At 38.4% G+C, this 14,497-nt stretch overlaps 1 protein-coding gene across 2 annotated transcripts in view; it reads right to left on the bottom strand.

Annotated features, from left to right (window-relative positions):
* PRKAG2 (protein kinase AMP-activated non-catalytic subunit gamma 2) overlaps nucleotides 1-14,497 on the bottom strand; it is a 213,966-nt gene that overhangs the window by 35,418 nt on the left and 164,051 nt on the right. For both annotated transcript variants that reach the window (XM_060280923.1, XM_035129352.2), the window contains exons 6-12: nucleotides 14,176-14,285; nucleotides 12,307-12,388; nucleotides 9,808-9,866; nucleotides 5,272-5,317; nucleotides 3,886-3,940; nucleotides 2,989-3,115; nucleotides 1,101-1,266 (exon numbers count right to left, since the gene is read on the bottom strand). In XM_060280923.1, the coding sequence (XP_060136906.1) occupies nucleotides 1,101-1,266; nucleotides 2,989-3,115; nucleotides 3,886-3,940; nucleotides 5,272-5,317; nucleotides 9,808-9,866; nucleotides 12,307-12,388; nucleotides 14,176-14,285 (645 nt within the window). The remainder of the gene's footprint in view (nucleotides 1-1,100; nucleotides 1,267-2,988; nucleotides 3,116-3,885; nucleotides 3,941-5,271; nucleotides 5,318-9,807; nucleotides 9,867-12,306; nucleotides 12,389-14,175; nucleotides 14,286-14,497) is intronic.

Here is a 14,497-nt window from a genome sequence, read left to right as displayed (position 1 = left end):
GGCACCCTCAAACTTCGGCCCTCCAGATGTTTTGAACTACAGTTCCCATCATCCCTGACCACTGGTCCTGTTAGCTAGGGATCATGGGAGTTGTAGGCCAAAACATCTGGAGGGCCGCATCTGGAGGGATGCCTGAGCTAAAAGCTAACAAGAGGGAAAGAGAGTGTTGAAAGGAACCGCTCAGCAGATGATTGCAAGAGATCGGGGAGGGAGATAAGGGAGCTAGCTCGCTTCCGCCTGGCCCCTTGTCTAGGCCTCAGTTGTTGTCTGCAGAGGGAGACATGTGACTGGCTGATTAGATTGTCTGTCTGGAAACTGTAGAAATGGGTCCCTTTCCTTTCATAGAGAAGCTGCAGAACTGTGAGTTGAACCCCATAAAACAGGATTTTTCCCCTTTGCAAGGAAACTCAACAACTTTCAGCTGATCCTAAAAAATGGAGCTTTCCCCCTTTGCAAAAAAGCTGCACAACTGTGAGCTGACCCCCCCGGGGGGCTTTTCCCATTTGCAAAAAAAATGGGAAACTTTGAGCTGATCCTAAAACTTGCAACTTTGAGCTGATCCTAAAAAAATGGAGCTTTCCCCCTTTGCAAAAGAAGCTTCCTCAAATATTTAATGGGGGGCAAAGGCACCTAGGCCTCTAGGAGTTGGCTGCTATGCCTAGGACAATTCAAGAAAGCAAAAAAATAATAATCTTGTTTTCCTCCTCTAAAAACTAGATGCGTCCTATAGTCAGGTGTGTCCTATGGAGCGAAAAATACAGTATTTTGTTCTAGATCCTATAGGGTTTGATGAGAGTTGAAAAGGAATATGTACAAATGTGCTCTTAGCTTTAAATGATAATGAAAAGAAAGCAAGATAACCAAAGCAGAATGAAACCATTTTGTTATATTACAGTTTCCTAGAAACGTAATTAATTCAAGTGAGATGATAGAGATGTTATGAATAAAAGATTGATTAAAGGTTGATAAAGAAGCTTTTTTCTCCTTTTATTTTTTCCCATTTAATAAGGTGGCTCAGATAATTTCGCACTTAAAGCAGATAATCACTAGCAAAATAAACTATTTCCTTCCGAACGATAGCCATTTTACTGAATACACACCTGACTCATCCACAACAGGTAGTGCCGATATCCTTCTATCTACAAATATATTCAATGCTTTAATGATAGGAGTGTCTGGGTGTATAAAGGCGATGTTGTCATATGTTCCTATCCCAAGTTCATCCAGGTTTTGCTTCATAAAGGCAGGCTTTGGCATTTCTGACACCTAGAAGAATTAAAATACTACTTGTTTGACAGGCATATTTTACAATTTTTAACTTACACAGCACACACAGTTTTAAAAATTACCACGCAAGGAATTTCCTTATTGAGTCTTTCAACTGGTAACATATTTTAGTAGCCTAGTAAGCTTAAGATTAGTGGGCAAAGTCAAATGCGTTAGAATGAAGCTAATACTGTCTTTGAAGTTGAACTCTATTCTGGCATTCTGTCCCACGTTTCTTGCCTATACAGGAATGCCCTGAACTGGGAAAACACAATAAATATCCAATATAACACGTTCATAGCTTTTATAATTGCAGCATGGATTGCAGTGGCACAAGTGTCCTTGGTGTTTTGAAGATGTACCGGTAGCTTATGAATGAAACAGCACAGTTATCATTCAAAGCTTGCTGCTTCCTTGCCCAAGCTTCACAATGCAATGATTAATGCCTTATATAAGGTTGCATGCTAGAACTTTTGAGTGTTGTACAACCCAGGCATCATTTGGACATGCTTCTGCAGCTGTGACATTTAGCACACTGAATTTTGCAAGAGAGTTATGAAAGGGATAGCATGTCTAGGGAGTTGTACTAGCATATCTTTTTATTGTACCGATTACAGACAAGTGGAACCTCCAAGAATGTTGCAATGTGTATCCTCGCCTCTTAATAAGAATGCTCAGCTAGCCAATAATGACAATGTCCATTCTACATTTCTTTTTTCCTACAATCAATCAACATTCTGTGCTTATTGAGCATGCTCAGCCCTCATTGGGCTGTTTTGTGGTTTGCTTTTTCAAAATGTTCTACTTCTGCAAACCTCAGAGTTCCTCTGAGCATGCCAATACCTCTTTCCTTTCTCAGTGCCCCAGTTTGGCTCCAATCCTGTCTCTGAACTCAGTGGTGAGCCCTATTATGAGAATGCAAAGTTTGCGTATATGAAGGTTTCTTGGCAGTAAACACTGTAAAGTTGCTGCTATCTGAACACTTTGTAAATGCTATTTGCATGACCCATCCCAATACAAGTAAATTTGCCACAGGAAAAGTGAGACAACAAAAACCATCCATGTGGTCATTTGACAATTCTCAACTATAATCTAATTATATTCCTAAACTTTATAAAAACCTAGGAGAATCAACTACAGTTTGAAGTGACTGAGCTAGGCCAGATGACTGCAAATGAGCCAAGCCTTGGATTTGCACCCTCTCCTCTATGAACAAGAAATGAGAGTGGAAGCTTAAAAAAACTTAAGGAACTTTTCCTTATTCAAAGTCCAGTACGATAAAGGAATCCAGGATCTAGTTAGAATAAACGAAGGTTCCAAGTTTGTACGTAACAGGAAATGGTGCTTTAGTCTGCAGTGAAAGCAGAAGCTTTGATTTTCCTCTCACACATGCAAACTGGGTGATGAAGTTTCACCTGCAAAAGTGACTGGATTATAGAGTCTTTTTTGAGACTGCTTGATTGCACAGGTCCAATTAAAATACTTCCTACATAGTTATTATGGATGGAAACACTTTTATCACTGGAGTGCAGAGTAAAGGCATGCTACCAACTGCATGAAGAGAGACAACAGGAACATACCTATTATTTCTGTACCAGTGTAAGTGTATTCAAACGGAATGGCTCATATCAGTACAGTTGTTTATAAAGACTTTACTAATGTAACAGTGAGCTTTGTCTGTTCCAACATCAAGCAGTAATAGGAATTTATTATTTTACTTACAAAAAGCTGGAGAAACTTGAGGATTCTTTTATGGGTAAGTATATAAAGTGCATTTCCGCTCACTGGGTCAATAACTGGCAATCTGTGGATTCTGTTTTTGATCAGTGAATACACAGCATCAAAAAGGCTGAAGAGAAAGTTATTGCAACTGTTAGTATACTCTTACTATGATATCCGAAGACAGCTTTGATGATTCCCCCAAAGCTCCACTCTATGCCAACTAAGTGATTTTTAGTAAATAACGTTGGAGGAAGTTGTGAAAACTGAGCTAAAGGACAGATGATTTCATTACAGCAATGTTAAAGTAGGTATAGTACAGTTTAACATCAATATTATATCAGATCCTGTCAGCCAAACAGCAAATATGTTAAGAGGGAAAAATGCTTTGTGATGGGGTGGGGAAAGAGAATGTTATACCGTACTTCAGGAAGGACCTGAAGATTAGTAAGATTCAAATGCAAACTAAAATAGAGGGAAATAACAGTAATAAACACAACAGCTTTATCACTAAATGTCCTTGTGCTGGCTTGGAAGGGTTACACAGAATGGATGGTTAATTATGGCATAACAAACTTCACTTATACTGTATAGTAATATACTAATACTACATACAGAAATACATATAACTGGAGTGGAAAGGAAGAAAACTTACACCATATCCTCAGTATTTCTTGTGTAATCATGACCCCCCCAAAAAATCAGATTCAACCCCCCCCCCAAAGATTCTAAGATAAGCCATAAAGGTTCCTATCACCAATTTAGAAACTTAATTGAAGTTAGAAACTTAGAAACATCAATTGCTAATGCACTGTCTGTCTTAGGTTGTCCCTTGCAGCTGTGTGATCGATGTATTAGCACAATTTACATTTTAAGATCAAAAGTAGAAAAGCATCTTACCTGGCGTCTGGTGAAATGTTCACTAAAGGCTTAAAGGTTTCTTGTAAATAAAGCTCTGTATAATTAAAAACAAAACCAATGCTTCATAAATTAATACTAAAAATAATATTTATCGAATATCCACACACACCCCAGTGTTACTCTTAGCAGTGAACCCGGCATATGAAAGTGAGGACAATCAATGTCTTACTAAAGAATGGCAGTGGTTCATAAGAGCAATCACTAGAGGTCACTATAATACTATATTAATACACATGAATACCATAAAAAGAGTAGACAGTGAGGGCTGAGCAGAGGGTATTTTAAAGAAGTGTTTCAGATTACTAATATAAGTGCTTTTTATTTTTAAGGCACCACTGTCTTCTCAGGCACCTGCAGCAATAAATGAACTTCCAACTTTTTCTGCAACGCAGAGCATATCCTAAAGACACATCTTCAAGACGTTTTTTTTTTAAAAGATCTTCAATTTTTTATCTAACCATCATTTCCTAAGGAGTGACTTGGTAAGGCGGAAAGAGACAAAGGGAGGCAATTTATATTTATGAAAATATAAATTCAAAAAGCCATTTTTACCCATATTTAAATCAAAACATGCAACATGTAATAATTAAAATTACACCACCAGTCAGAAATATATAATACATATTTATATTTATGAAGATGATAATAAAGAGTTTCAGGGGGATTTCCAAGATAACTCTTATCATGTAAACTATTCACCGTTTTAAAGTCCTCTAGCAACAGATGATCCTTCAACAATCCCAAAAGCAGTATTTTAGGATTCAACAGATCACATCCAGTAATCTTTTACTACTTCAATTACTCTTGCCAAAATGAGGACTTAAGCTTTCCCAAAATACCTGCATTAATTTTGTCTGTTTCTAAAGCTTTACACCTCCAACTCCCACCTTCCTGTAATTTTATCCTTCCCGCAAAGAAAGGCCTTAATTTGAGCTAATCCCTTTAGAATTTTACAGAATACAGACTAAAACAGACTTGAGCTTTTCCCAAGATATGAGCAATTAGGATGGATTCCAGCACTCACACTTGTGTTGGAATCTCTTCCACAGCCCATGGCAGAGCCCAAGTATATATGGGTTCTCAGGCTAAGGGAACATAGGAAACTATTCCTGAGTCAGACCATTAGTCTATGTAACTCAATATTGTCTACACTCACTGGCAGCAGTTCTCCAGGGTTTCAGGCAGGGTGTCTCCTGGCCCAAGCTGCAGATGCTGGGAATTTAACCTGAGATCTTCTGCATGCAGAGCTGATGTTCTACCACTGAACTATATAGTCTTTCCCCTATTAAGGACAACACATAGTATAGTACTGCATAACAGGTTGTGAATCGCGTTCTTAGTGCATATCTTTCAAAGGGTACTTACCCCTCCATGTTTCAATCTTGTGCTCCTCCAATTCATAGATCTGTACCTGCAAAGAAAAAACAGGTTTAAAGCTCAAATCTTTAGCATATAATTTTAAAATGGCCAGTGAACTAAAGGCTATCTACTTTCAAGTAATTAGGACTGAGGCACATAGTTAATATGCTGAGATTAACTATAGTAATATGGGTGACTTTAAAATGCAATCAATGAAAGGCTGACAAATTGGAAACCAAACCAAAATCCTGAACAAATATCCTGAACAAATACTTAAATTTTCTGCATACACAGCCAATGTTTAGAGAATTGACAATTGAATCATTTTCTTATGCTCTGTTGCAAGCACATTACAGCAAACAGGAATTAAGGCTGGTGGGAAAATACTAATTGCTAATGCCAGCACAGGGATGAACAAGTTTCTCATCTGCATGTTTTGAAAATGAAATTTTATTTTCCTACACTGATAAAAACTAATCAGAGCACTTAGCTGAAAAGTGGTTGAAATAACCAGGTATAGAATACATTGCTAACAAAATATATTCATTCCGCAGTCAAGAAAATAATGAAAAAAATCTTGCTGAAGCAGAAAAGTTGGGCATCTTCCATTTTCTTGTGTAGATTAAGATTACATCATAACTTGTCAGCAGCAGCCCCTTATCCCCATCATTAGCTGTGTACAGTTATGGGTAGCTACACACAATCTTTACAATACACTTGCTTTAAAAGTGTTTGAAAATGCCACTTTTGATTTGTCATCTTCATTCTGACTGATGCAGATGAAATACATGATCAGGCGATCGGGAGCATTCCACAGGCTCAGAAACTTCCATCCTTCCCAGGTTAGTGTTCACCATGCTGCAGCATTACATCTGCGTTAAACTAAGCAGTTTTCCATGTGAGGTAGAAACCCTAGCTTCGAAGCTAGCTACAGTTAATGCTAGTGCAGACAAAATGCTGCACCATAGTTAACACTAATAAGGGCAGGGAAGGAGATTGCAACACATGCCCAGTAGTGTCATGTGTGCTTGTCCAAGATGTGCAAATGAATCTTCAAAGTTATACTGGCACATCATCATAGAATCTTATACACTTGTGTGTGGTAAAGGCCCTCTCTGCACACTCATTTTGCACTAACATACATATGCAGATCCACTGTATCATCCCTACCCTGGCAGAAAATTGCTACCAGACCCCAAGATAACAGGAGGAGCAAAAGAACTGGACATTCCAGAATGTTACACTTTGAGCTCAGCATCTTTCCCTGCAGTTCCCAAATAACATTAGCAGAGGTGGGAGGGTGCATTACAACTTTGCCATCTCCTGACACTATGGTACCATGCTTCAATAATTCAGAAGTTGGGGTTAAAAGAGCTCTTGAATGTTGTATTTTAGACTGGGCTCTAAAGAATGCAAGCTACAAGAGTTAAGAAGCACATTTCATTTTCTCTGCCTAGTTGAAGGAGTAAGAAATCTTCTTTAAAGGGAATGAATCTTTGCAGCACCATTTAAAAACCAAGTACCAATTTTGGTATATAGAGTTTGACTTGTTGACATTACTGCAACAGTAATGATTTGAGTAATGACAGGAATGTTTGTAGCAATGGAAAGAACTTGAACTTTGTACAGAAATCCCTTGGCATGGGTGCTTGACACTCTAATGCAAAATAGAAACTCTACTTAAAATACTCCAACTTTCCTCATGATGGAGTAAAAAGACCCTGAATCCATACACATCAGCAAATATGGAAAACACTTATAAGCTATTGGAATGCATGCAACTCTTACAGCAGTGGTACAGCTGGATTTTATTGCCTTACAAAAACGAACACTCCCTTATTTGATGCTGAAAATGCTGCAGTGCTAATTTAAAATTCCTGGCTCCTCTACAGACCATGGTTTGCAAATCAGGAGTCATGCTCTTTAATAGTGCTCCCTTTCCTTCACTCTCCAGATGTTACTCTTTTCTTCTTCTTCTTGAAATTCACTTCAACAATGCAAACTAGGCATCCTTTGTAAAATGGAAACTGTATTCATATTTGAGCTGGGATTATTGTATCAATGAACATGGTTTTTGCTTGTGAATATGTAGCATGAAAAACGAGGAAGGGAAGGGGACAATAACTCTGGAGAGGAAGTAACTATGGTTTCTAGGGAGTTAAAGTTACAAAATGCACCCATCTAATGATTCTGAAATTGAAATTATGGTTTTCAAAGTGCAAAAAGATATGGTGCTAAGTTTACACTTAAAATTCACATAATTGCATTTCATCTCTCATCACATCTACCCACTGTGTTAAACATAATGGCCCATTCAAGGTTTGGCGGATTAGGAACATGCCACAGGCTCATATGTTTCCCGTTTGTGGATTCCTTCCTCCATTTTCTGGATGCCTCTATTCAATTATTTACCCAATTCAGATTACAGAAAACCAGAAATGGAGGTGAGTAAGCAAAAAGGGGAAATAATAATAATAATAATAATAATAATAATAATAATAATAATAATAATAATAATTTATTATTTATACCCCGCCCATCTGGCTGGGTTTCCCCAGCCACTCTGGGCGGCTTACAACAGAAAACACTGTATGCCTGCAGTGTATGCCTGATTCTCTAAACCTCTACATGAAACTGTTTGAACTGAGCCAAATTAATTATATTTACATCATGATTAATTCCATTCAGTATTTAGTGAATTTATGCTGCAACATAAATTCCTCTCCTTGCACAACTTGATTATTTCCTGAAAAAAAACTAACAAAGGAAGTTCTTCTCCTTAAAAGTGCACCAAAAGGGTTTCCCCCCTATAACTGAATTTATATGGTTCCAACAATATGCTCTGTGCTTGACTGAAGGGAGAACTAGAACTTACTGGCATTAAAGCACATAGGAAAGTGCATTTCAACCTTGTATGCAAGGCAGAAGAATTTCAAATTGGAACAGTTGGCATGTTCAGATAAAGCTGCTATGCTGAAACGAACAAGAGGAACTAACAGGCTGGATACCAATCACAATTGCTATGTAGCAGATAAATCCTGGATCTCAGCAGCATGCCTATACAACTACATGCAGTTCTCACTTACCAAACACAATGTGTACCCAGGAAATTGTTCATTAGGCAAGGGTTTGCATAACAAACTGGTGATTTCCATTATTTCCTATGTGAACATTTCTAACCCATGATCTCTCTCCCCTCTCCCACCACGTTTCTTCATAAAACAAGAAAAAGAGAGGCAAAGACATAACTAATTTGTCCACTCTCTCTTCTCTCCTCCCTCCCTCTCAACGGTTTCTGTCCGAAAATGTCTGCTGCAGACCAACAAAGCACAAACAAGGAAGGAAGTGGGCAAACTCCAGTTGTTTGGATATCTGAATCAGCTTTGTATGTAGCGAGGGTTGGGTATAACTATGTTCAGATAAGTGAATTTTTTGGATAATGAGCAGGTGGATAAGTGGGATCTGTGTGTATAAATTTGTGTCCTAACTTCATATTATGAAACTGTGGAGGGGTTGGCTCATTTCAGTCTTACAACAAACCTAGTGCCCGAGAGTATCTTGCCCCAAGACAACTAGTTATTTTCAGAGTTAAACCAGCCTTTGAATCAAGGTATCTGCAATCCAACACTTATCCGATGTACTAAACCACACTGGCTCCATTCCATTGTGCATATTTTCTGCATACTTTGTGTTACATCCATGTTATTTCTGCTTTTTATATTGGTTTGTGCGTATCATTTTATAACTATCATGGTTAAGCCAGCTACCCCATGCATCAGAGAAATAAAAAACAAACTGCTTCAGTATCATAGAAGTAAAGCAAGGGTCAGCAAACCTTTTCAGCAGGGGGCTGGTCCACTGCTGCTCAGACCTTGTGGGGGGGGGCGGACTATTTTTTTGGGGGGGGGGGATGAACGAATTCCTATGCCCCACAAATAACCCAGAGATGCATTTTAAATAAAAGCACACATTCTACTCATATAAAAACACACTGATTCCTGGACTGTCCGTGGGCCGGATATAGAAGGCGGTTGGACCAGATCCGGCCCCCAGGCCTTAATTTGCCTACCCATGATCTAAAGCGATGTTTCCCAAACTTGGGTTTCCAGCTGTTTTTTTAACTCCCATCATCCCTAGCTAGCAGGACCAGTGGTCAGGGATGATGGAAACTGTAGTCCAAAAACAGCTAGAGACCCAAGTTCAGGAAGCACTAAGGTAAAGTATGAAGTCTGATATGAAGACAGGAATAACAGTTCTTATCATATCTCTTATTCCTCACTCCATGGGTAACTGGGGCACACAATAACTAACGAGTGCTATAAGATAAAGATACCTTTGCCCAAATGTCTACAGAAAAGGTAGGGATCTTAATTTCACATGTACCATTCAGAATCTAGCAGCAAAACTTTCCTTCCTCTTCTTTCAACCACCAAGCCAATTGCAATATATATAATATATATAATCAAATATATTGTTATCAATGCTTTTATTTCAGGGATACTGTTTCACTAATGATAATTGTATTTATGAGGTTGTACATACCATTGGAGACTTATAGTATCTATGCAGTATATTAATGAAATCTGTAATAGTTAACATTCCTGTAACAAGAGAAAACAATGCAAAATAAAGATTTAGATAATATTTAGACACAGTTTTTAATTAGCAAATTAAAATAAATATTGCATCCCTAATTGATAAAAGTTCCTTAAAAAAAATTCCCAGCGTAGCTTGGAAATATGAGTGTACATGACACTGCCTGCCTTTTACAAGAACCACCAGAGCTGCAGAAACATAATTCCTACATAATAAATGGACATAACATTTCACATCTTTAAAACAGGTACACAACTTTTTGTCACACAACTCTAGCAAAATGTCCTCACTTAACAGCTCCTAACTGTTGTTTAGTATAGGATCAGGAACCTCAGTCTTCCACGCCTTACCTTGCATGCCAAGATTAGATGATTCCATTTTCTGGTTAATTATAAACAAGAAGTAGCCAATGTGATGTTTAACTACAACTCCCATCAGCCTCAGCCAGCATGGCCAATAGTCAGGAATGAATGTTTACAGAACTTGGTGAATAAATCAAACTGAATCCAGAAAGTTAAGAGTTTGACAACTTTACTTAGTTATACACAAGTAGGCCGAACAAAACTGTAGCCATAGGCCTACTGTAAATAATACTGTAGAAACTTCTGGTGATGCAGTCAGACTGCAGGCTGAGTTTCTGATGGAAAGGAAATACTGTTACAACTAGAACATAAGGAACATGTTAGCATTTTTATATGCAAGAAATCCAGGAAGAAGCAAAATTCTTTGGCTCCGTTGCTATTGCACCTACTAGCTGCTTTAAAACAGTAAGAGCAATCCAATCCGTAATTTGCACCAGTGGTTGCCAACCAATACCTCCCTATGTTATTTTCAAAAGATCTCAGGAAGTTTCCTTTCAAAAATCTAATGCGTGAGAGTGTTTGCTCTTCCTAGTCAAGTCAGTTCTTGTTTACACTGCCTCAGCCTCTTCTAAACTGAATACACCCTTCAACACGACCACATTTCATTGGATGCCAGGAATGGATGCCCACACTTCCATCAGGAGCTGCAAAGAGCTTCACTGTGAGCAAGCATGGCTGTGGCCAGTATAGGTGCTTCTCACTCTCATAGATGGGGCAGCTGATGGGAAAGCATGTCAGCACCATTTTGTGGTCCTCTCTCTTTTTTGCTCTTTAAAGATGTGGAAGCCATTGTGCCCACAGCAGTCATTTTCTGTTATGTCATCTTCACGGTAACCATTTTAAAACTGCTGCATATGGAATTCCAAATTTTCCCACTGGTTGGTGACCCCGGGCTTACACTTTTTGGTGCAATTCCCTGCCAGTGCTATTCCAGCAGGGAATCCAACAACATTTGGAGGGTATCACAGTGGCTGCCTGCTATAAACATTAGCTCACCAGGATCAGACCAACTGGCAGTGACTGGAAAATTCAAATCTTGGCACACAAGGGAGCATAAAAGTATGAGGTGTGTTCTCATAATGTCAAACTATAGTTTGGCATTCCAACTGAATAGTCCCCAAGGCCGTAGGGGAGAGGCGACAGTACAATGGAAGAATTTTTTTGGGAAGATATTAAAAAATCACATCTACATCCTCTTCTTAGGTATGTAATTTCATATCTTTATGCATGAGAGAAGTACAAGTCCAGGCATGGATTTTATTACCACTCTGCTGGCAGGTATACAAGAGTTTTTAAAATCAGAAAATATTTTCAAGCAGCAAAGGTCTGGAGGGCTCCATGTGTTTAAAGAGACTGGACACAGCCAAGCAACGGTGTTCTCTTAAGATGCAGTCAGAACCAGTAGTGTCATGCTACAGATAAGATTCTTGCATATTTATCATGGAAGTGAGGCCTAGAAAGATTTTTTGGGGGGGGGGGGATACGGAAATCAAATGGGATTTCAGAAATAAAGCCAACAGGAATTTGCTTGTAATGTTAATTACTTCTCTCTCTTCAGAAAAGCTGAAGATAATTCAAAAGCACCTGAAATATTGCTGCTTGCACCTTTTCAGTTCTTTGTATGTTTGGCTCTCGAAAGAGCAATGCTGACTCCTTGGAATTTAAAATATTTTTTCCAGCCCTGCTTTTATGATACACTAAGCATCCCATTTCCCAGCATTTTAAAATGTCAGTATAAAAAAACCAAGAATTCAGCTTCCTCCACAAAAGCACTAAGTGTTGCAGACCCTCTCCATCACCCATTCTATGATTTGAGGCCCACGTTAGAGATAATGGGAAACCACTGTGTCTCACTATTTGATGAGCTTCCCCATTGCCTCCACACAGGTGTGAAAGCAGAGACTTCCTGTTATGTCTGAAACAGATATGGAATGTATTTTCATGAGTATAAAATAGAAAATTGAAGAAAAGGCGAAAGCACAAAAAAACCCTCCACAACACACCACTATATCTGATTCCAGTGTATAGTGGAGATGAATTATCTCTCTCTCTTCAAACTCTATACTAATATACATTATCTTACCTACAAAGCTTTGTTTTTTACTCTCCCACAGAGGAGCTGCTCGGACACCATTTGCTACCAAGGCAAAGAAAGCTTTCTTTACCTGAAAGACAAAATAAAACAGCATTTTTAAAAAAGGACATAGAGCATTGCTATTTTAAAAAAAATCTTATCATACAACTTGATACTGAGGACATGACAGCTACAATTTGCTAGAAAGGTATGGATGAGTTTCAAGCCTGAAGGAACAACATGGATACACTGAAACACTAAAAACTCCTCTCTCGCTCTATATCCATTTGGCATTACACTTGTATGTATAAACCGGAACAGTGACTTAGTTCTTGGCAGCTTCCAAAACTCAAGAACATGGAAAACACTTATTTTATAATAAACCTGCAGTATTAGCCAATGAATATCCCCCACTGCCCTGTACAAAAATCACATTCATTGTTGCATTTGTGTTTGCCTCTGGCCCCACCCACCACTGGCCTGCGGGAGGTTGTCCAGAATGGAATCTGGCTCCCCAGCTGAAAAAAGTTCCCCATCTATTTCTATGCCATACTTTGTTTTAAAACATGGCTTAATCGTGAATGTGACTCCTAGCCTACTGTGTGACACACACCCCACCTCTGGTGGGTGCCATGTGCAGCACAAAGCAAGCTATTGTATGGCTTATCAGATCTTGTAAATCTAATTTGTTTCAAATGTTTGTTATTGGCTTATTTCTAGCTTACCATTCATGGTTTTTTTGAAATATGACAAACCATGCTGTGGCTCGTTTGTGCCACACACAGCATTGTACAGAGGTAAGGTCATGCGTTTAAAATGAACTATGACTTAGCATGACATGCAAACTAGCTCTTCTGGAAAAAAAGGGGTCACCTGAATCCACTGGCATGTTAAGACTTTAATCGTGAGAAAAAATGGTAAAGAATGGAAGACTAGGTTTCCTTCAGGCTATCTGGGAGGATAATATACTTTTGTTCTATGTAGGTCTTAAGGTTTGAGTGTTTACCTCCCAACTTTATGAAAGCATGCATTGTATAAAAAGATCTGTCTATCAACAAAGACAAGAGCTCAATTTATTTACCTACCAGGTCCAAGAAGATAATGCCGCTACATTATAAAGGGATATATTTTTAGTAACATACTTTTCATTGTAAACAATTCAATGTGACTTTGAAAGTCAATGAATATAAAAGGAGTGTATTTTGTGTCAACTAGAAATGCTAATTTATATGAAAATGTCATGTTAGAAGAATATATGTCTCTCAGAAAATCTGTTCCATGCTGTTTCTCTGTTCCTATTCTGCTATATTGAGTGCTTCTTTTCACCTTTAAAATGATGCTACAGTGAAAAATGTTAATATAGAGCTTCACAGTCTAAGTGTTGGCTTAATTATGACATCTTTATTTTAAAAATTTCTAAAATGACCTTCATCCAGACAGACCCTAGGTAGGTATATAAAAATTATAGTTTAGTGGGCTTACTTGTAAATACTGGCATGCAGTCCTTAAAAGTTACTTTACCAAGGTATTTGAAACCTTATGTCATATAATTTATAAAACAAAAGTTGGCATCTGCTCAACATATGATTTTAGAACATATTTGATAGCTCCATTTTCACAACCACACAAAGGCACTCTGTCACTAAGCCTTTTCCATTTAAAAGGAAGGGAACTTCCATTGGTCATTAGGATTGATGTCTAATTATTGATTCAAAGAGGAAGAACATTTTTTTTAAAAAAAAAACTTTAAAAATGTCTTTTGAGGCATTGCATTCTGAAAACAAGGTCATCTGTATCACAGGCTACAACCCATGTAGATTATTAGTAAGGCAACTACAGTAATGGTTAGGAAAAGGATTCTGAAAATGGGCAACTCACCTGTAGTGTAGTGTCAAAGACCACAAGCTTTGAGCTTGTTGGAACAATATCATAACACTTATGTGACCTCATGAATCGCATGTAGATATCACTTTCTGATTCGCCAACAGCTGTAAGAAAAACCAATGATTTTTTTAAAAATAAAAATGCCTCAAATCATATGTGTCAGGGGGACTGCCTACAGGGAGCCTCGCCCCCCCCCCCTGTCATCCTGAGTCAGGAGGAGGGAATGAAGAATGGAGCGGTATGGAGTGAGGGCTCAGTGAGGTGTCCAAGCCCTGGCAACGCTCTGGGGAACAGAGCGGGCAGGAAGGGCTCAGAG

Source organism: Zootoca vivipara, chromosome 12, assembly GCF_963506605.1.
Source record: "Zootoca vivipara chromosome 12, rZooViv1.1, whole genome shotgun sequence".
NCBI lineage: Eukaryota > Metazoa > Chordata > Lepidosauria > Squamata > Lacertidae > Zootoca > Zootoca vivipara.
This window is presented reverse-complemented; position numbering and strand designations above follow the sequence as displayed.